The sequence below is a fragment of the Lolium rigidum genome, chromosome 4 (assembly GCF_022539505.1).
Source record: "Lolium rigidum isolate FL_2022 chromosome 4, APGP_CSIRO_Lrig_0.1, whole genome shotgun sequence".
NCBI classification, from domain to species: Eukaryota; Viridiplantae; Streptophyta; class Magnoliopsida; order Poales; family Poaceae; genus Lolium; species Lolium rigidum.
Window position 1 is genome coordinate 184,706,651 of NC_061511.1, and position 21,683 is coordinate 184,728,333.

General features: G+C 50.0%; 3 protein-coding genes across 4 annotated transcripts; all 3 read left to right on the forward strand.

Annotated features, from left to right (window-relative positions):
• Nucleotides 1–2,547: 2,547 nt before the first annotated feature.
• On the forward strand, nucleotides 2,548–3,684 carry LOC124647901 (transcription termination factor MTERF15, mitochondrial-like; the record flags this gene model as incomplete). The annotated part of the gene is made up of 1 exon (XM_047187751.1): nucleotides 2,548–3,684. A coding segment is annotated over one exon (921 nt), but the record flags the coding sequence as incomplete, so codon positions are not given.
• A 5,952-nt stretch (nucleotides 3,685–9,636) lies between these two features.
• On the forward strand, nucleotides 9,637–11,375 carry LOC124646626 (probable aspartic proteinase GIP2). Of its 2 annotated transcripts, XR_006986409.1 has the most exons (3): nucleotides 9,637–11,035; nucleotides 11,082–11,136; nucleotides 11,168–11,375. XR_006986409.1 is itself a non-coding variant. In XM_047186719.1 (2 exons), exon 1 carries the CDS (start codon nucleotides 9,654–9,656, stop codon nucleotides 10,998–11,000), a length of 1,347 nt encoding a protein of 448 aa, XP_047042675.1. In that variant the 5' UTR covers nucleotides 9,637–9,653; the 3' UTR covers nucleotides 11,001–11,035; nucleotides 11,082–11,272. The 2 variants fall into 2 exon arrangements, 1 of the variants encoding a protein (XP_047042675.1); XM_047186719.1 differs by having other exon boundaries at nucleotides 11,082–11,272.
• Nucleotides 11,376–19,068: 7,693 nt separating this feature from the next.
• LOC124647902 lies at nucleotides 19,069–21,273 on the forward strand. The gene is made up of 2 exons (XM_047187752.1): nucleotides 19,069–20,412; nucleotides 21,064–21,273. Exons 1-2 carry the CDS (start codon nucleotides 19,069–19,071, stop codon nucleotides 21,271–21,273), a joined length of 1,554 nt encoding a protein of 517 aa, XP_047043708.1.
• Nucleotides 21,274–21,683: the final 410 nt, after the last annotated feature.

Consider the following 21,683-nt stretch of genomic DNA (forward strand, 5'->3'; position numbering starts at 1 on the left):
GAGAGGAGACTGACCGCCATGGCCGGAGAGGAGATGGCACTGCCCTTGGAGATGAGAAAACTAGGTACGGTGTGATCTTGCCATCCTAACGGGATTGTTAATTGCATAGAGATAGGCTCCGGATGTTTGGATCTCTAATGCTTGGTTTACACATTGGACGCAGGAGTAGGTGTGTCGCGGGGATCATCGTCGGGGCAGCACTCGAGGCCGGTCACTTGGTGCCGGAGGCCGGCCGGAGGCTATCACTGTCCTCAGATTCACCAGGTAATTCGTTCGCTAATTAGGTTCTGTTGTGCCGAATCTGCTCACCAACAATGCTAGTCTAGTATATATAGGCCGGGCAAGAAAGCAAGCAATGCGCGCATCCGAAGGAAGCAGATGGTATATGGCGTGAGCCAACGATGCGACAATTAGAGCACGCATCCCTCAATTTGGCTCCCCACCCTATAATAATAAATCAGCGCGCACGATCGAATGGATTCCGCGCGTCCCCATGGTCCAGCTCGTTCCGTGGCCCGCCGATCCTTTCACCACCGGCGTCGCCTCGTCGGCGTGCGAGAGGAAAAGCTGCTGCGTGCTCCCGCGTGCTGCAAGGTCAGCTTTTTTTTGCTTCCCAAATGAAACCTACTCCTCCTCCCGTGTTTGCATCCTCCGCTCGCCGGTATTCCCCGGGCCGACGCCCGACGCCATTCTCCATGAAGACGACTCGTCGACCCGGCGACAAATGGGCACGTCGATCCGTCAGGATAATGAGCATCTGCTGACAAAGTTCCTTGCCTTGGATCTCATCTCAACCATAAATTAAGAAATTAAATTGGGGGCATGGACAGCCCTGCACGTATGCATGCTCCTCGACGGCGACTCGTTCAACGAAAATACAGTTCCCAGTCCACTCGTCCAGTCCATTCCGGCGTCTCGCACCCCGCCTAGCCGCCACTTCCCCGCCTCGCTGTGCCAACCAGCGCTATAAACATCTTCTTCGAGCCTCCACCCGCTGCCGATGCCACACTCTACCGAGCCCAACATGGCACGTTCGTCACATCTCGTCGTTTGCACCACCACCGCCACCGCTCTGCACCTCCTCCTCCTCTTCCTGTCGTCGCACTCCTGCCGCACGGAGACAGGGCCTACTGCTGCTTGTCTGGAATTATCTGGGCGCTTGCGTGTTGTTACGATGAGTTGTGGTTGTGCCTCTAGGGCTCCCAGGATCCGTCTTATAAAGGCGCACGGATCTAGGGTTTACATGGAGAGTCCTAGCCGGAATACAAGTTGCCTAACTACGGTACAATATCTTGCCGTGTATGTCAAGGATCCGCCTTCCCTTCTACGTCGTACCAGATCCGGCTACCCTTAATGGGCCAAGCCGGATCCGACTTCAATATCGGTCCGGTGGATCCGGCTCCTTGTTCCTGGGCTGGTCCTCATCCAATCTGATCTACAGCAACTGGGCCGCCCGATGGGCCTCATGCCACCATCACCGTCTATGGGCCACCCGGGCTTGCCGGATCCAGGCACTGTCGATGGTACACCCATGAAGTATACCCACAACAGCGGCGGGAGGCGGCGCCGGCGCCCGAGTGGTAGAAGAGGCATTGGTCGCCACAGCGCATCGCGCGGGGGTTGTTCATGGCCTGGTGGTTGCGGACGCCGTCCCACGGCCCAACGCCGCCGAGGGCGCTGGCCTGGTCGGACCACGACCACTCCCCCGGCTCCATGTTCAGGAGCCAGTACTTGCTGGTCTGCGGCTGTATCTGTGTGAAGCCGCAGTAGATTATACAATTTAGTTAATTTTTTCAGATTTATTTGTGATCTGTTTAATCTTGTTTGCTGTATGTATGTTGAAGAAACTTGTTTGTGGAGCTCTATTTTACAGCCACTTCTAAAGGACTGTTTTTTGACTTCTTAATTGCGCTGTAAAATAGAGCCTCCGGTAAAGCTCGCGACTGCGCCGCGCGCTGTATCCAAATCAAACGCACTGCAAATGACTTTTACAGCGCCAAATTTTAGAGCCTCTGTTGGAGATGCTCTAAAACTGGCTCAACGGGAAAGTTGCTCGATCTCCTGTAAGACTAACGGCGTCCGGCGAGAGAGAGGTGGATTAGATGTTTGTTCGGCCGAAGCCAAGGCGAGCGTGCTTGTACTAGGATGAAGCTGAATTTCATTGTCAAGAGCATTGCAGAGGGGATTTCTAGTTTGTTATTGCCGTACAAGTTGGACTATCGGACCAAAGGCCACCTTGTTGCTCACTTGTGGTTTAGATCAATCTTGAGAATCTATAAGCATGTTAGAGCATCTTCAGTCGCGTTCCTCAAAGGAATTTGGGGGACGCTGGATAAAAAAACGTTTTCAGCCGCGTTATCCAAAGCCGCTTTTTGTCCGGTGTGCCTCGATACGGTGTCCGGCTCCGAGCTCGTCCCCGCCCCACAGGGGACGCTCCGGGCACGCCGGACACAACGAAAAGCGGGGCGGGCTCCCACATGTCGGCGACTATTTTCATAAACCGTCGGTTCGCACTTTTTTTCTCGTCGCTCCTTCCCTCCCGCTACTCCCACCCTCCCGCTACTCCTCAGGCATTATGGCTTCGCCAACGCGGACATCCTCCGGATCGTGCGCAGCGCCTCGGTGCTTCTCCTAGTCGACCCCGAAAGGATCCTCCGTCCCAAGCTCGACTTCTTCGCCTCCCTCGGCTTCAAGCCCCGCAAGCTCGCCACCGCACCTTTCCTCCTCGCGCGCAGCCTCGACAAGCACCTCGTCCCCTCCATCCAGTTCCTCCGCGGCATCATCGGCAGCGACGACCACCTCCGCCAAGCTCTCCACCGCCAACCCCGCACCCTCTCCAGCGACCTCGAGACCAGCATGCGCCCCGCCGTGGAAGCCCTCCGCCGCGGCGGCCTTACCGAGGCTGCCATTTCGAAGCTCCTCGTCATCAACCTGTGCGTGCTCAGGTTGTCGCCGGATCGGATAAGCAAAGTCTTCGAGGACCTCAAGGAGATCGGTATGTGCATCGCGGACTCGCGATCCCTCTACTGCTTCGGTGTGATGTGCACCCTCAAGAGAGAGACGTGGCTTCGAAAGCTGGAACTGTACACAAGCTTCGGGCTGTCGGAGGGCGAGGTGTTCAGCGCCTTCAAGACCCAGCCCACCATGCTGGCTTTGGCCGATGACAACATAGAAAAGAAGGTCCGGTTCTTGCTGGACGAGCTCAAGCTTGGAATACATGCTATAATGTCGCGGCCTGTGATTCTATGTTATAGCTTGGACAAGTGCATCCTGCCGAGGTGCGCCGTGCTGAGCGTGCTGATGAGGGAGGGGAGGATCCAGAGAGAAATCAAATTGCCTCAGGCGTTGCTCGGTACTTCCAGGGAATTCTCGACCAAATACGTATTGAAGCATGCCGATGAGATTCCAGATGTTGTTAAGGCATACGAGGGTAAGATCAAATTTGAAGGATTCGGATGCGACACATGACTTTATGTTCGATAGCCCGGTTCTTTCCTTATGAGACGGTATAACTCTAGATTATTAGGCTTTATGTTCCTATCCTACCGCTTGTGATTAAATATATCAAATCATGACTCATGCATGATTCTAACTCTGCTTCAGAGAACAAATTATTTCCCCCATTGATGGTCCATGTGGACTCGGTATCATCTACATTTGTAGTTTAGCAGCTGCTATTTTGCGTCCCGTGGCCTATTAAAATATAGAAGCGTAGCAGATGATGATTGTGCCTTCATATTAAAGTTCCCTCATTTCTCATGCTGACTTGGTTCTTTTACTTTTTCATCGATTATCCCAATATGTTATGATTTACGCAAAGGATTGAACTCGGTTTTAATTTCTATTCCACAACTCACCTGAAGTATCTTTGGATTTTCTCAAATAAATAAATCATCGCTTTATCGAAAGTTGAGAACATCCATGTTCCTGTCCATGTTCTACTTTCTCTCTGCCTGAATGTAATGCCAGTGAGTAATGTGCACCGACAGATTTTGTGTGTGTAGGTATGTTAAAGCCATTTCTAAGTTCAAACTTGTAGTTCTGTGGACAGAATGGCTTATCTGGCTGGGATGAACTGGTTTGAAATATTGATCTGTTTATGTACAGTAATTAATATTACATCTGGAAATTTCTAGTCTGCAGCATGTCTTCATTTTTCGACATTGACACTCACTCTTGAAGTTGACAGATGGTCATTGTGGACACAATGATTAATTTGTTTTATATTGCATTGTTGCTGAAAATATAGAAAGTTTATAGTTATTAACATCACAACATCAGGAATGCCTGTAAAGCCTGTCAACTTGTCTAACTTGTTATACATCACCAAATGACTGGTTATGCTTTTCGATCGATTGTCCCAATATGTTATGATTTGTTCAAAGGATTGAACTCAGTTTTACATTGTGTTCCACAACTCACCTGAAGTATCTTTGATTTTTCAAATAAATAAATGCTTCGATTTATCGAAAGCTGAGAACATCCATGTCTTACTTTCTCTCTGCCTGGATGTAATGCTAGTGAGTAATGCGCACCGACAAACTTTTGTGTGTAGGTCTGTTGAAGCCATTTCCAAGTTCGAGCTTGTTGTTCCGTGCAAAAATAGGTTTATCTGGGTGGAATGAACTTACTATTTGGTTTGAAATGTTCATCTATTTGTGTCCAGTAAGTAATACTACATCTGGAAATGTTAGTCTGCAGCGATGTCTCTTTTGTTCGAAATTAGTGTAATGAAGAGCTATGTATTGAAACTAAATTAGCGGGAGGGAGATGAGAAAAGTGGCGCTAATGGAGCCCAAAAACTTCGAACTGAAAGTGATTACCATGGCCATTACTTTGTTCCTTATCGAGGAGAGGGGAGCACCATATTTATGGACGGAGGGAGTAGATGAAAACGCAAGGCACGAGGTCGTTAAGCAAACCATACAAAGGAAATTATTCGATGAACAACAACAATTTGCTGCATCAATTATTCCGTGTAAACGAAAGCTCTCGCAAATCACGGTATTGATAGTTGTATATACGCTTCTAATAATGAGAGCAGTTGCTGATTTTAGGGGATTGACCCGCTCCTAATTTTGGCTGGGTAGACTATTTGAAGTAGGGAATGTTTCGTGGTCATGTCGTTATATCATATTAGGAAAAACTAACCAGCATGGGTGATCCGTGGCACAATACTCCTCCACCCTCCATCCTCTCCATCTCCTCCTTCCAAACAAGTGGAACAAATAAGTTATTATTAGGTCCATAATAACCGCAGGAAAATCAATCGCCAGCGCCTAATTTCGAACGAAAACAGCAGCGGCAACCGGTGGAGACGAAAAAGTGGCGCCAAGTTTGAAATTTTGAACGAAAACATCTATTTCTTGGCCTGTAGTCTATATATACTAGGAGGGTGAAGCCTACGCGTGCGTCGCGTGTGACTTAGACTTTGAGTCTTGCTCGGAGAGGAGATGAGAGGAGAGAGGGAACTCTGTCGCCGATTCCGATCAATTAATATAATTTAATATATAATGCAAAAATTATATCATTAGAAAATATAATATCTAAAGTTTCAAATGGTATAATTTTTTATAATATATTATTAATGCTAACTTGATTAAATTTGCGATCTAGGGGTACGAGCACTCCTAATAAACTGTGATAGAGGAAGTAGCAACGATTAATAGTAGGGATAATTATTTAGGGGTATTCTGGCTTTACCAACCAAGGGGTATGCGTCTGGCTTACCCAATTAGTTATACACGAAGGTAGGGTATGCCCTAGTTTTATGGAGCATGAATCATGCGTATGCTCGAGCTTCCTGGCAAACTACGGCAATGGATGGAAAGTAAAAAGTAGCGCGAAGCAACCACCAGGCGTAGAATAATTACAAGACGTTAATTAACCAAGCCCTATCCATAATTACTGGGTGTTGATAAATGTGACATGCACGACAACTCTTTGCCTTGTTTAGTGGTGAAATCCGTGATGAGAGGGAGAAAATAAGGAGGAATGCATTGGCAACACTAATTTCTTGCCTTGCTATACTGGCCGGGGCTGGTTTTCCAATCACGGGATGTGCATCCAATTAGTTATGATACCACGCATGGATACGCCCTAATTTTATGGAGAGTAGACCATGCGTCGGTTCAAGTTTCCTTGTAAACAAGAGGGCAATGGATGGAAAGGAAAAAAAGGTAGCGGCAAGCAACCATACGTAGATGAAAAAAGTGGCGCCGGGTTTCAAATTTCGAACGAAAACATTGGCCCCCATCACCGTGGCTATAAATACCAGGAGAGGTGGAAGAGACCGCGTGCGGCTAGCGCGTGCGACCGACTTAGACTTTGACTCTTGCTCGTCGAGGAGAGGGGAGGAGAGGAGACTGAGCGCCATTGCCGGAGATGTCCGTCGAGGAGAGGAGACTGACCGCCATGGCCGGAGAGGAGATGGCACTGCCCTTGGAGATGAGAAAACTAGGTACGGTGTGATCTTGCCATCCTAACGGGATTGTTAATTGCATAGAGATAGGCTCCGGATGTTTGGATCTCTAATGCTTGGTTTACACATTGGACGCAGGAGTAGGTGTGTCGCGGGGATCATCGTCGGGGCAGCACTCGAGGCCGGTCACTTGGTGCCGGAGGCCGGCCGGAGGCTATCACTGTCCTCGGATTCAGCGAGGTAATTCGTTCGCTCATTAGGTTCCGTTGTGCCGAATCTGCTCACCAACAATGCTAGTCTAGTATACATAGGCCGGGCAAGAAAGCAAGCAATGCGCGCATCTGAAGGAAGCAGATGGTATATGGCGTGAGCCAACGATGCGACAATTAGAGCACGCATCCCTCAATTTGGCTCCCCACCCTATAATAATAAATCAGCGCGCACGATCGAATGGATTCCGCGCGTCCCCATGGTCCAGCTCGTTCCGTGGCCCGCCGATCGTTTCACCACCGGCGTCGCCTCGTCGGCGTGCGCGAGGAAAAGCTGCTGCGTGCTCCCGCGTGCTGCAAGGTCAGCTTTTTTTTTGCTTCTCAAATGAAACCTACTCCTCCTCCCGTGGTTTCATCCCTCCGCTCGCCGGTATTCCCTGGGCCGACGCGTCGCCGTTCTCCTATCCTACTACACAAAGTCGTTAGCCAGAGACCGGCGACAAAAGGGCAGTGGTGCCACGTCAATGCGTCAGGATAATGAGCATCTGGGGACAAGGGTTGGATCTCGTCTCAACCATAAAATACGAAATTAAATTGGGCCATGTATGCATGTCCTGCCATGAAGAATCATTCAACGAAAATACAGTTCCCAGTCCACTCGTTTGGTCCATTCCGGCGTCTCGCACCCCGCCTAGCCGCCACTTCCCGCCTCGCTGTGCTGGATCGCGACTGCCAACCAGCGTTATAAGGGCATCTCCAACCGGGCGACCCAAACGGACGCGCTGGGCCGTCCGTTTTGGGCCGTTTGCGTGCCCGAGCGGACGCGCGGACGGTGCCCCGCGTCCGCGCGTCCGTTTGGGTCGCGCGCTGCGCCCAACGCGCCAGATTTGGGTCGCGGCGCCCCATGGTATGTTTTTCTTGTAAAATCACTAGAAAAACGCAAAATAAATTATAGAAAAAATATATAAAATAGTTGAAATGCTCTAAATGTATTATACATTACATAGTCCATGTAATCAAGGATAAAGTATTATTCAAATAAAATGAAGAAACGATACAAAATGCTCTAGGCTCCTTCATCATTGTTGTTTGCAGCATTGTTGCCTACATGCCGCCACATGTGCTCGACCAAATCAGCTCGAAGTCTGGTTGTGTACAGCTAGATCTCGAATTTCATGGTGCGCATGAAGAATGTCCCGAAATGATGCCGGAGCACGTTGAGGAGTAACCAACTCTCCTTGGCCGTCCCATTCATTATCAAAGAGTGAATCATCCCGCTCTACCTCAACAATCATGTTATGCATGATTACACAAGCGGTCATCACCTCCCACAGAGTTTGCACATCCCAGTGCTCGGCAGGGTGTCCGACGATAGCCCAACGAGCTTGGAGGATGCCAAACGCCCGCTCGACATCTTTCCGGGCTGCCTCCTGCTCTTTGGCAAACCTTGCCTCCTCGCTCCGAGCCGGGGTTTCGGATTGTCTTCACGAGTGTAGCCCAAGGTGGATAGATACCATCGGCAAGGTAGTACCCCTTGGTGTAGTGGTGGCCATTGATCTCAAAATCCACATCGGGGACCGACCGTACGCTAGCCTATCAAACACCGGAGAGCGCCGCAGCGACATTGATGTCATTGTGCGAGCCAGCCATTCCGAAGAATGAGTGCCAAATCCATGTGTCATGGGAAGCAACAGCCTTCAAGAATGACTGTGCACCCCTCGAATGGCCGCTGTATGACCCCTGCCAACCAAAGGGGCAGTTCTTCCACTCCCAATGCATGCGATCTATGCTCGCCAAGCATCCCAGGAAACCCCCGGAAGCGTTGATCGACAACGGACGAGCCGTGTCCTCGGCATTTGGTTGCCGGAGGTACTTGTTCTCCGAACGAACCGATCACCGCTCCGCAGAACCCGTACATCGATTCCGGGCCGGTTGACTCACTCATGCGCGTGTACTCATCTACGAAATCACCGGCAACGCCATATGCGAGCATCCTAATCGCTGCCGTGCATTTCGGTACGAAGAGAGGCCTACCTTGCCAAGTGCATCCACTTTCGCACGAAGTAGTCGTCGTAGATCTTGACGCCATCCATTATCCGGCGGAACAGCGGCTGTTCATCCGAAAACGACGGCGAAACAAGTGCGGCACGAACAATGGATTGGGTTGGAAGTAGTCGTTGTAGAGCTGGTCGTGGCCGCGTTCTCTTTTGCGGTCCAAGGCGGCCGCGCGCCCCGCAACGACCCCGGAACACGGGGATCCGCGAGACAATGTGCTCGTGGATGAGCACCGCAGGCATCCGTGAAAAATTCGTCGTCGGACTCCTCTTCGACGACGTGTCGATGAAGTTCTTGAAGTAGTACTCGTCGTCGCTGTCCACCATGATCTGAAAAGGGACACATATTAGTTCGAGCTTTTGAACGAACACCTCGCAGCGGAGGCGATCCAAATGCTTCTCTAGGGACCTGCAGCCCATGGCCGTCTCGGCCCGACTTGCGGTCCGGAAACACGGTGCAGGAGGGCTCACCTCCGGCGGAAACGGCGCAGCTGCGAACGGCGGGAGGTGTCGCGACGGTGAGAGGACAACAACGCCGGCGCCGGCGTCCTCCGACTCTCGCTACGACGCGGCGAAAGCGCGCGGGACCTCGACCTATGCTTCCGCCCGCTTGCCGGCGTCTCGACGACGATGGCCGGCGTCGACGCGCTCCGAAATCGCCGGTCCGTGGGTGGCGGCGGAGCGGGTGGGGAGATGTGTGCGGCGGCCTTGTGTTTTCGGTGGCGAACGGGCGGGCCGGGCGGACAAGGGGAGGACGCGAGCGACCAGCCTTTCGCGTCGCGGCCACGCAAACCCGGCCAAGATTTGGGCCGGGTTTGCGTCGTTCCGGACGCCGCGGGCATCCGTTTTAGGGATGGGTCCGCGCGCTGGGCCGCGTTTTTGTCCGTTTCGACCCATCCGGACGCGCGGGCGCGGGATGGGTCGCCCGGTTGGAGATGCCCTAAACATCATCTTGCCTTCCCGCTGCCGATGCCACACTCTACCAAGCCCAACATGGCACGTTCGTCCCATCTCGTCGTTTCCACCGCCACCGCTCTGCTCCTCCTCCTCCTGTCGACGTGCTCCTGCCGCGCGGCGAGCAGCAGCGGCAAGAACCCGACCGCCGTGGTGCTGCCGGTGCGCAAGGACGGCGCGACGAGTCAGTACGTGACCAGCTTCCGGCAGCGCACTCCGCAGACGCCCGTGACGGCGGTGCTCGACCTGGGCGGCGCCACACTCTGGGTGGACTGCGACCCCGGGTCGTACGCGTCCTCCTCCTACGCCCGCGTGCCGTGCGCGTCCAAGCCGTGCCGCCTGGCCCGCACGGCCGCCTGCGCCACCAGCTGCGTCGGCGCGCCGTCGCCCGGGTGCCTCAACGACACCTGCGGCGGGTTTCCCGAGAACACCGTCACGCGCGTCGCCACCGGCGGCAACCTCATCACCGACGTGCTGTCGGTGCCCACCACCTTCCGCCCGACGCCGGGGCCGCTCGCCGCCGCGCCGGCGTTCCTGTTCGCCTGCGGCGCCAAGTTCCTCACCGAGGGCCTCGCGTCTGGCGCCGCCGGCATGGCGTCGCTCAGCCGCGCCCGCTTCGCGCTCCCCACGCAGCTCGCCGCCACGTTCCGCTTCTCGCCCAAGTTCGCGCTCTGCCTCCCCTCGACCACCTCGGCCGGGGTCGTCGTCTTCGGGGACGCGCCCTACGCGTTCCAGCCCGGGGTGGACCTCTCCGCCGGCTCGCTCCTCTACACGCCGCTCCTCGTCAACAACGTGAGCACCGCGGGGGTCTCGAGCAAGGGGGACAAATCAACGGAGTACTTCATCGGCGTGACGGCCATCAAGGTGAACGGCCGTGTTGTGCCGCTCAACGCCACGCTGCTGGGAATCGACAAGCAGGGCGTGGGAGGCACCAAGCTGAGCACGGTCGCGCCCTACACCGTGCTGGAAACCTCCATCCACAGGGCCGTCACGGACGCGTTCGCGGCGGAGACGGCCATGATCCCTCGCGTGGCCGCCGTGGCGCCGTTCAGGCTCTGCTACGACGGGAGCAAGGTGGGGAGCACCCGCGTGGGCCCGGCCGTGCCCACCCTCGAGCTGGTGCTGCAGAACGAGGCCACGTCGTGGGTGGTGTTCGGGGCCAACTCGATGGTGCCAGCCAAGGGCGGCGCGCTCTGCCTCGGCGTGGTAGACGGCGGCCCCGCCCCGCGGACGTCGGTGGTGGTCGGCGGCCTCATGATGGAGGACAACCTGCTGGAGTTCGACCTGCAGCGGTCGCGCCTCGGGTTCAGCTCATCCCTGCTCTTCCGGCAGACAACTTGCAACAACTTCCGCCTCGGGTAGGAATGGCTGCAGCCTGTACCTGTAAGTACGTCCGAGTGGCAGAAGATGAAAGATGTGATTTGCTTCCTCAGACTTCACCAAGTTCGTTTCTTTGTGTATCTCGGCCCTGGGTTTTGACTACTTGAATAATCAATAAGTTTATATGGATAAGTTCAACAAAAAAAAAGGTTTATGTGGCAGCTAAGTGGTAATGCACAGACGCACAGTCAACTCAAGCAGAAGATTTGCTCTGGAATTAGACCTTCAGGTCAATACAATTGGCTTGGACTCAAGTTGGGCGAGGTTGCACTATGCCGGCTTCAGATCGGCTACAATATTTCAAATGTTAAATTTGACTTTGAGGGGAACACCGCGACTGAGTTGGAATGAGAGGTATATATACTAACATGCCCATAGATTTTCAAGATTGATCTAAACCACAAGTGAACAACAGGCTGGCCTTTGGTCCGATACTCCAACACGTACGGCAATGACAGATTAGAAATCTCCTATGCGCTCTTGACACTGAAATTGAGCTTCAGTCAGTGGTTCATCCTAGTACATGCACGCACGCTCGACTTGGCTTCGGCCGTACAAACATCTTAGTCCACCTCCCTCTCCCCGCGCCCCTGCATTTCCATGAACAGTACACCACTATACCAGCAAAGAACAGTTTCAATTATGCAGACGAATAGGAGCGTACAAATGGCTCATCAACAAGTAATTTGCGTCATTTCAATTGCCGCTATTCTTTCACATGGTAGCCAACAAGTCAAGCACAAGCCTGGAAAGTAAAAAAGACCCGGTTTTGCTATGTCTAAGTCAACTGAGATTTTCTTAAGTCTAAGTCACTTACAAAAAAGTGCTTGAGTTGCACTTTTTTGTTAAAAAAGTGCAATTGCACTTTTCTGCTAGAAATGTGCAACTAGAGCGAGTTGCACCTTTCTTTAAACTGTAGTTGCACTTTTCTAAGGTGACTGAGACTTAAGAAAATCTCAGTCAACTTAGACATAGACACACACTTTTTTTATACCATATTGATTGGTAGATGAGTTGGCGGCAAACAACGTCACTTGTAAGGTCCACTTGATGAATGGATACAAAGTTAAGATCTCTTATATGATACTACAAATGCTCATAAATACATATATACACTTGTCACTTTGCACGCGTGCACAACATACCTCTATGAGCATGTTGGACAGATAGAGTCCAAAAAAATGATCCGGCGGGTCTTCATATTGACGAAACCACAACATACACCTCACTATCAACGAAAACATCGCCTCCCACTGAGAAATTTAGTTTTTTTTAAAGCAACTTAGTTTGGTTTTGTTAAGAGTGCTTAGTTTGATTGTTGAGTCATGATTGTACCCTAGGAAATATATAGCTACACACTAGAGCGGGATTATCCTGCGCACAAGGGACCCTAGGGATTCCCTTGGAAAAGCAACAGTTTCCATTTGGAGAGCAGAAACAAGGGAATGAGACCTAACATGAAAAATTCTAAAATAGATCATTATTCACTATAAATGTTTCTGTTATTTTCATACAGTTTCAATTTTAGGAGATAAAATAGTACGATCTTTACGAAAGACTAGGAACCTATGCGCGGCGGCACGCCGCGGCCCGTGGCTAAGATTACTATTGGAAATAGATGGTATAGATTATTGTTGGAGTTGCTCTTGATGTTACTGCTGAAGTGGTAAATATTATTGTTGAATATTATTGTCAAAATTAGGCGACGTGTATGTAGTATTGTTATCCAAAGTTATTGTAGTTATTGCATTGATAGAAGTCAGTGATATTTTCCGACCGGATAAAAGTGGCGGCGGATGATAGAGTATTTTATTTTTGAACGTCGGGTATTTCTCACGAATAAAAAATATATATTTCTGGCCAAAATTATGAACATCTTTTCCTCCGAAGTTACTGGAGAAGAATATAGTGGTATTTCCTCAGTTAAAAGAGGTTGTGGGCGGTGATTATCTTAGTTTTCGAAGTTGGGTATTTCTCCGGTATAAAAGGGGCGAATAATGTTTTCTCTAGAAGATAAGTATTTTACTTCAGTGAAAATGAATATTTATTTATTATTTCATTCGGTCAGAAGGGCGAGGAAATGATTTTTCGGAAGTTGAGCACGACGACACGCCGTGCCCATTGGATGGTCGTGAAGCAATCAATAAAGAAGGTAGCCGTATTTTTTATCCGAATAAAAGAGGCAACGAAGCTACCGTGGAAGGAGCATTAGTATTGTCCTCGGATAAAAGATGCGATGAACAATGAAGCATTTTTTTCCCGAAATTCCTGCCGTGGAAGCTGTAATAGCAGAGAACAATCGTTAGAAGATCAAATAAGGTTGTAGTATTTTTTCCTGAATAAAAAGAAGATGAATAAGAATTTTTATTCTTGAGAAATTTACCGTAGCAGAGGTAGCCAGTGGATGATCTCGAGCCAACAAATTAAAGAGGGTAAGATGCCAAAGAAATTAATGACAAATATAGATAGCTTGTGGCTGATCACCAAACAATGAATAAAAGATAGTAGGATGCTAGAGAACCACTGATGAATTAGGATGCCAGAGAATTACTAATGAATTAGGATGTAGGAGAATTACCGTAGTAGAAGTATCCCATGGGGTGATCATGCGGCGAGAAATAAAAGATGGTAGGATGATGGATAATTACCAGTGAATATTTTGTGCCGAAGAGGTAGTACTAGTTTACCGAAGAAGGTGTAGTATTTTCTCGAAAATATAATTGACAATGGATAACGATTTTTTTTTCTGTAGCTTACTGTAGCAGAGGTAGCCCGATTATTACTGGTGAATAATTGTTGGCGAAGAGGTAGGACTATTTTACCTAAGGTGTAATATCTTTCTCAAATATAGAATAGACGACGAATAACAAAGCGAACAGGTAGGAATATTCTATCTAAGGTGTAGTATCTTTTTAGAATATAAAATATACGACGAATAACGAAGTTTTATCCCCCGAAATAGCAGAGGTAACCCGTGGGGTGATCGTGATGCGACAAATAACATATGGTAAGATTATGGAGAATTACTTATGCCGATGAATAATGGTAGAGAATTACTGCACGATACTATCGATGAAGAATAACATAGGTTAATAATGATCTATTTTCGAATTTTTCATGTTCTCTTTTATTCCCTTGTTTCTGCTCTCCAAATGGCAACTATTACTTTTTTAGGGGAATCCCTAGGATCCCCCGTGCGCAAAATAATTCCGCTCCCGCTTGTGGTTATATATTGTCTAGGGTAATCATTCCCCAACAATTAAACTAAGCACTCTTTAAAAAATCAAACTAAGTTGCTTTAAAAATATTACTGGTCTGAATTTCTTTTTTGTGCAAGAAGATCTTTCGAGGTGTATGTGGTGATTATGTTAATATTAAGATCCTAGATCAGTTTCTTGGGCTCAAAGATGTTAGTAGAGATAGGGGAGGGGAGTTTTGGCTCCCGGGTGTATATGATCTGGAAATCTGGACCAGACATTGTTGTTCCGAGATTGATGTGTTGAGTCAGGGAAGTGGGCCTACGGGCGACAGAAAATCGTGAATACAAGCGAGTTCGCGTACATTTCGTTGGTGGGCCCGAACGTGGGAAGACGGAGGTGACAGAGAGAAAACGGGGGGGATGTAACAGAGACTTTACGGGCGCTTCTGGACAGCTAGAACATATTGTTGTCGGTGGCCTGGACGACGAGTCCAGTTTTACCGGGGACGAGTCGCCCGGCAGTCAACAGTCGTACATAAACTGAATTTAGCTTACGGTGGGACAAATCCGGATACTCCGGTCATACATAACTACATTTAGCCGACACTGGCACTAAACCGGATACTCCGGTGACACAAGCTAACTTAGCTACTAGACGGCAACATGTACTTCATCTGCTGCTTCGCATCAGTGGCGACATTCTCATGCGGAAAGGCTTCATGCTTTACTTGTAGGTTCCCATCATGATCTGCGCAAGGGAAGACAATGAGCATCCCCATTGTGTTCATCAGGGAGACGAATAGATTCACTCTCCCGACATCCTGGTGGTGCATGGCCGGGGCGATCTGACCAGCTGCTAGCATTGCTGGGGCAGCAGCCGTGCCGGCGATTCCCCCATTGGCAGCCATGAGCGATGCGTACCCTCCCTCCACTCGAAGAAATCGCAGAATCCTTTATGCGTGTTTAAAAAAGAAACAGAGTGAGACAGATAAGGAAAAAATCGATGGCAGCTTGGTTGATGACAAAACGAACTCAAAAAATAGCTGCTCGACGGGGGGATTCGGGTGCACTTACACTGAAAAATTCGCACTTGTGGTACCTGACACCAGGTCTGGTGGCCTTGAAGGCGGTCTTGGTGATGACCGCACTGCCACACTTTGGGCACAAGATGAGAGGGAGCGGGGTGTTTTGTCCTGCGGAGCAACTTGGGATGATGATGAGGACGCCATGGATCTGACGAGCTCCTTGATTGGGGAAAACCTAGACGACGGCAGCGGACTGAGAATGGCACACGAGCTAGACACCTGGGCCGCCTTTAATACACGCGTCTTGCCACCTCATCCAAGGAGCCGTTGGGCCTCTGCACTCGGTCCAGAAATGTTAGCGTCAGTCTAGAACGTTGTGGATCCGTTTGTTCTGGTCCATCAGCTTTTTGGGCCGTCGAATTGAATGAGGCCTCAATGGTCGAACGGGGCACTGTACCATATTCCATCGATAGCATCATATACAGACGGAAATACATACTTCCGAACGTAGGTGTCCAGTTCTGGTTGGTCCAAGATTCGGGAGCATCTGGTCCCGGGAGCTAAGATGCATTTCCGGTAGAGATAGGGTGTACATAGCGTTTCTTTATAGTGACGAGGGTATATACGTATCTGTTGAGCATGTTCTTAGAGCATCTCCAGTCGTCTCCCCGACGAGGCCCCCATGACGCCTTTTTGTCATTTGGATGGACGAAAACGGCCCAGTCGCGCCCCCGGCTCCTCGATTTCGTCCAGATTAGGCCTTTCATCAGTCCGGAGAGCCCAGGCCATCCTCGACACCCCAGGGAGCGCTCGGGGACTCTGGACGAGAGAAAAGCGGGGACGGGCCCGCTCTGTCAGCGAGAGAACAGACGAACCCCACCACTTTGTCGACGCAAATCCCTCCTCCCCTCCCTTTGCTATCTCGCCGCCGGCACCACCCCTCGCCAATCCGCCGGCGGGTTGCCCCAACTCCGCCGTTCCTCCATCCAGCAGCCTATATTCCGCCACCCGTCGTACCCTCTGCCTATTTTCCGCTGCCGGGCAGCTCCTGTTGGAGATATGCCCAAGAGGCAAAAATAAAGTGGTTATTATAATATCTTTGTGTTTATGATAAATGTTTGCATACCATGCTATAATTGTATTAACCGAAACATTGATACATGTGTGTTATGTAAACAACAAGAAGTCCCTAGTAAGCCTCTTGTATAACTAGCTTGTTGATTAATGGATGATCATGGTTTCGTGATCATGAACATTGGATGTTATTAATAACAAGGTTATGTCATTAGTTGAATGATATAATGGACACACACCCAAATAAGTGTAGCATAAGATAAAGTCATTAAGTTCAATTTGCTATAAGCTTTCGATACATAGTTGCCTAAGTCCTTCGACCATGAGATCATGTAAATCACTTACATCGGAAGGGTACTTTGATTACATCAAACACCATTGAGTAAATGAGTGGTTATAAAGATGGGATTAAGTATTCGGAAAGTGTGAGTTGAGGAATATGGATCAATAGTGGGATTTGTCCATCCTGATGACGGATAGATATACTCTGGGCCCTCTCGGTGGAATATCGTCTAATTAGCTTGCAAGCATGTGATTGGATCACAAGAGATGACATAATCAATTCTCTGGGACTCTGCCATCGTGGATTGGAGAGAAGCTATCATCTTTGGTATTCTTGCGGTTAAGATCTAATATGTTCTATGGTCATATTCCGGTGGAGCTTACTATGCTAACTAATCTTCGCTTTTGGATCTTTCCTACAACAATATATCGGGACACATACCGAAATCTATTGTTAACTACACGAGGATGATTCGAATGAGAGATCGAGATGATGCATCGGTAGTGCACTCACCTTTGTGTTGGCTTACATGCATTATGACCCCGCTCATTATGGTGAGAATTTTACGAGTAGTCACAAAGGGCCAAGAGCGTTTATATACGGGAGAAATTGTGTACATGGTAAATCTTGATTTATCCTGTAATAGTATTACCGGAGATATTCCTCGAAGAGATCGGTACTCTTGTGGCTCTAAAGAGTCCGAACTTATCATGGAATGCCTTCGGTTCAAAAATTCCGGACAAGATTGGCTCGTTAGTGCAAGTGGAGTCTCTTGACCTATCACATAATGAGTTGTCTGGCAGAATTCCTACAAGCTTATCAGCTCTCACATCACTGAGTCACTTGAACCTGTCCTACAACAATCTGACAGGCGGGATACCATCTGGAAATCAACTACAAGCACTTGATGACCAGGAATCTATTTATGTTGGCAATCCGGGTCTATGTGGTCCCATGATCTCTAAGAAATGTCTTGGGACCGAGTTGATTCCAGCTACTTTAGAGCATCATGAAGATGTCAACGATACGGTTTCATTTCTCATTGCCATGGGTTCTGGATGTGTAATGGGCCTCTGGGTGGTCTTCTGCACCTTCCTGTTCAAAAGAAAATGGAGAATTTGCTGGTTCTCGTTCTGTGACAGCTTGTATGACCGAGTTTATGTGCAAGTGGCTGTTGGCTGGGCTTCCTGGACAAGACATAACACAGTAGGTAGGAGTTGATATCACCACCACTGTTTGTTTGACATCTCTGCTTCTTGGTGTGCTACAATTCATACCGTGGGGATTTTACTAGGTATGGATCTTCTTTACGTGTTGTACTAGTATTAGCAAGAGGCATGTAGGATGTGCCTAAGGTGTATGCATGCACACAATCCACCGAGGTTGTAATTATCTTGGACATGTGTAAGTTTATGCTTAATGAATAATGATGGGCTCTGCACCGAGTGGCCGAGTCCTTTTGTGTGCCTTGTGTTCTCATCAAGGAAAAAAATAGCGCGCTATAACAAAATAGCGTCGGCCGAAAAATATGCTATTAGCGTGCTAATAGCGCGCTATAGCACGCTATAGCGCCGAAATGATGTAGCGTGGGCTGTCTAAAAACGCTATAGCGTGCTATTAGCGCCGAAATAGCGTGCTATTTTTTTTCCATGGTCCTCATGGAGTGGTGGAATTCAGAAGCAAGATGAACTAGACCTAACAATGGGTTCTTCTGTGATGAGTGGGGCCAACTAGTTGGCGAGTCTTCTATTTCGGCTTCTGCCGTCCATCAGGGTATTTTGACCCTATGGGCTATATCGACTAGTGAAGCTGCATCACACATTGACTTGAATTTTCCATCGGTCCTTGCTTCGGAAAAGGAGTACATATTAGAGCCAAAACATCCTTACTATTCAGCAGTAGGTGCTTCTTCTAGACTGAAGTGAAACTCAACTGAAAGACTAACCATCCCACTATCACCCACTGGCAGCGGAGGAGCTACCAAGAAATTGCTGGGCGGACCAAGCTAAAGCAGGGCACAAAAACTAGTACAAAATTCTAAACCATAGTAGTATTAACTTAGGAATCAAGGGGCAAAGTATACATTGGAGAGATTTCTGTCGGAAAATCGGCATCGAGAAATAAGACTCGGTGAAGTAAAATTTGGGGAAAGTAAAATACATGTGAAGCAGGAACATTGGAGAGGAGTTGCGATGCTGCTAGCCTTGAGGCCTGGGCACCCACACCGGCTCGGCGCCGCTACATGTTGCTAAAGGCTCGCCCCTTCCCGGAATGCCGGATCGAGGTTGTCCCTGCTGCTGGTACTGGAACCTCCGCCGGCCGCCGCTCAGTTGCACCATGCCCTCGGGAATAGACGGATGCGCTGTAGCTGTTGATGGGCTGGGCTGGGCTGGGCTGTTTAACTTTGTTTCTGCTTCTGGGAGGGCGGGCCACGGCCTGGTTTTTTCCTCGAGTTCCCATTCATTCATCATGTTCGCCTCCTTGTGCCACCGGCGGCTCCTCCTCCACATCCGCAAGATCCCGGGCGGCGGCGGCACAAACCCCCTCCAGTCCATCCCTGGAGCAATTCATCTCGCCCACAGCTACTCCTCGTCCGCCGTCGCCGATGTCACCAACTCGGAGCCCTGCCCCGACACCGTTTCCTACCTCATCTCGTGCGGCCTCTCCCCCACCGCCGCCGCCGCGGCCACCACCGGTCAACGCCTCCGCATATGTTCCACTGAAAAGGCCGAGGCCGTGTGTGCCCTCCTCAGAGACTACGGCTTCGCCAACGCGGACATCGTCCGGACGTTGCGCAGCGCCACGTCGATCCTCACCGTCGATCCCGAACGGATCCTCCGCCCCAAGCTCGACTTCTTGGCCTCCATCGGCTTGGAGCCCCGCAAGATCGCCAGCGCGCCTTTCCTCCTCGTGCGCAGCCTCGACAAGCACCTCGTTCCGTCCATGCAGTTCCTCCGCGGCATCATCGGCAGCGACGACGACCTCCGCCTCGGCTTCTCCCGCGTCCCTCGGGCCCTCATGGCCGACGTGGACAAGAACATGCGCCCCGCCGTGGAAGCTCTCCGCCGATGCGGCTTGACCGAGGCGGCCATTTCGAAACTCGTCGTCATCAACATGGGCATGCTCATGGCGTCGCCGGATCGCATCAGGGAAGTCTTCGAGGAACTGAAGGCGATCGGAATGCGCATCCCGGACTCGCGCTTCGTGTACTGCTTCAGTGCGATGTGCGGCGTTAAGAGGGGCACGTGGCGCCGGAAGCTGGAACTGTTCCAGAGCTTCGGTGTGTCGGAGGGTGAGGTGCTCGAGGCCTTCAAGACGCAGCCCACGATAGTTCTTTTAGCCGATGAGAGCATAGAAAGGAAGGTCCGGTTCTTGCTGGACGAGCTGAAGCTTGGAATGACTGATATAATGCTGCATCCTGTGATTCTAGGTTATAGCCTGGACAAGTGCATCCTGCCAAGGTGCGCTGTGCTGACAGTATTGATGAGGGAGGGGAAGATCCAGAGAGATATCAAGTTGCTCCAGGCATTGCTCGGTGGTTCCAAGAAATTCTCGACCAGATATGTATGGAGGACAACCTGCTGGAGTTGGACCTGCAGCGGTCGCGCCTCGGGTTCAGCTCCTCCCTACTCTTCCGGCAGACGACTTGCAACAACTTGGATGGAACGCGCGCGTACGGCCGCGTACCTGCCTAGCGATGAGCTGTCACGCGGGACAAGGGAGAAAGAGACGCGCCGCGCGCGGCGGTGCGATGCACGCGAGCGAGAGAGAGAGAGCCCGCCCTACGCGATCGTTGGTTGCTTCACGTCATCAGTACGCCTGCATCTGCCTGGCTGGACCCGCACTCACGCGTTTCCCTTCCTTCCTTTTAATCATAATCATTGCCCTGTTTTTCAACCACGCGCGCGCGTTTTGGATTGGATGCATTATTATTCGTTTCGCTCTCTGCAAGACTGCAACGCAAAAGAAATGACCCACCGCCTGACAGCCGCGCCAAACGTGTAGTCCTCCATGGACTACTCATTTGCATGCATCAATTCCTGTACGCGTCTTCAGCTTCGAAACCGGCGATCTGATTTCTTTTCTCTACGTACGTACTCACAATCAAATCTTCTTCTATCTATTTTTTTTTTTTGCACGACTAAAGGAGAGATGACTACTGCCGCCTCCGTACACCTTTTATTTTGAAACAGCCTCCGTCTACACCTTTATTAATTATTAGGCTCACACCTAGTTTAAGGGAAGAGTATAATTAAAAAGTGTGACCATGCATTCATTCAGCCAAGAGTACTACAAATTTTTACTCCCACCAGTACATGCCTCACAAATTTAAACAACACGGCTACTAAAAGAATTCGTCACCATAAAGAAAAATTAACACCACATGTCCTAATTATTAAATACAAAAACATGGCACCACACATGCAACCACAGTATCAAACTTTAGACAAAATCATCACGTAGCAAAACAACAAATCCCGACGATACAGCAAGATTAAACACGAATTCAGCAACGGAGAGTGCATCAAGGCAATAAACTTCTCGCACCTGCTCAAGCAAGTCCTGGCCAAGCAGCAGGGCGCCGCCGGCGACGTCCGCTCCCGCGACATCAGCAGCGGCATGGCTGCTGGCGACAGATATGATTATTACAAAAGAAACAAATACAACTTCTGAAAACTAGAATGGATATTATTACAAGACCCGAAACTATATAACACAACCACCACTACCAGTGCTCATCTTTCGTTTCACCGTTGCCGTTGCCGTTGGCGGAAAAAGAGTCATCGTGCTCAAACTGCTCCTCCCCAGCCAACTTGGTCCACCAGTATCTCCTCGGTTCCGGACCACATGCCAAATAATTCAAGCCATCAATTGCCCTTCCATCTACAAAGTTTAACCAACAGAATATGCAACTTATGCTTACAAAGAAAACTACTACGACTTTGTCAAAATGCGACTGAATACTACACATAAACACAGCAGCAGAACCCCTGCCACCGGAGCCGCAACAAAGAAGCCACAGAGGCGGCAAGGGGCACAGCAGCTGTCGCCAACTCTATAAAACAGCAGCTTTACCATCTCAC

Bases quoted from the DNA above. Each gene is read 5' to 3' on its own strand.
- LOC124646626 (XM_047186719.1), top strand. From the start codon at position 9,654: ATGCCACACTCTACCAAGCCCAACATGGCACGTTCGTCCCATCTCGTC.
- LOC124647902 (XM_047187752.1), top strand. From the start codon at position 19,069: ATGTTCGCCTCCTTGTGCCACCGGCGGCTCCTCCTCCACATCCGCAAG. The intron at 20,413-21,063 runs GTACGCCTGCAT...ATCATCACGTAG, and splicing joins TTGGTTGCTTCACGTCATCA to CAAAACAACAAATCCCGACG.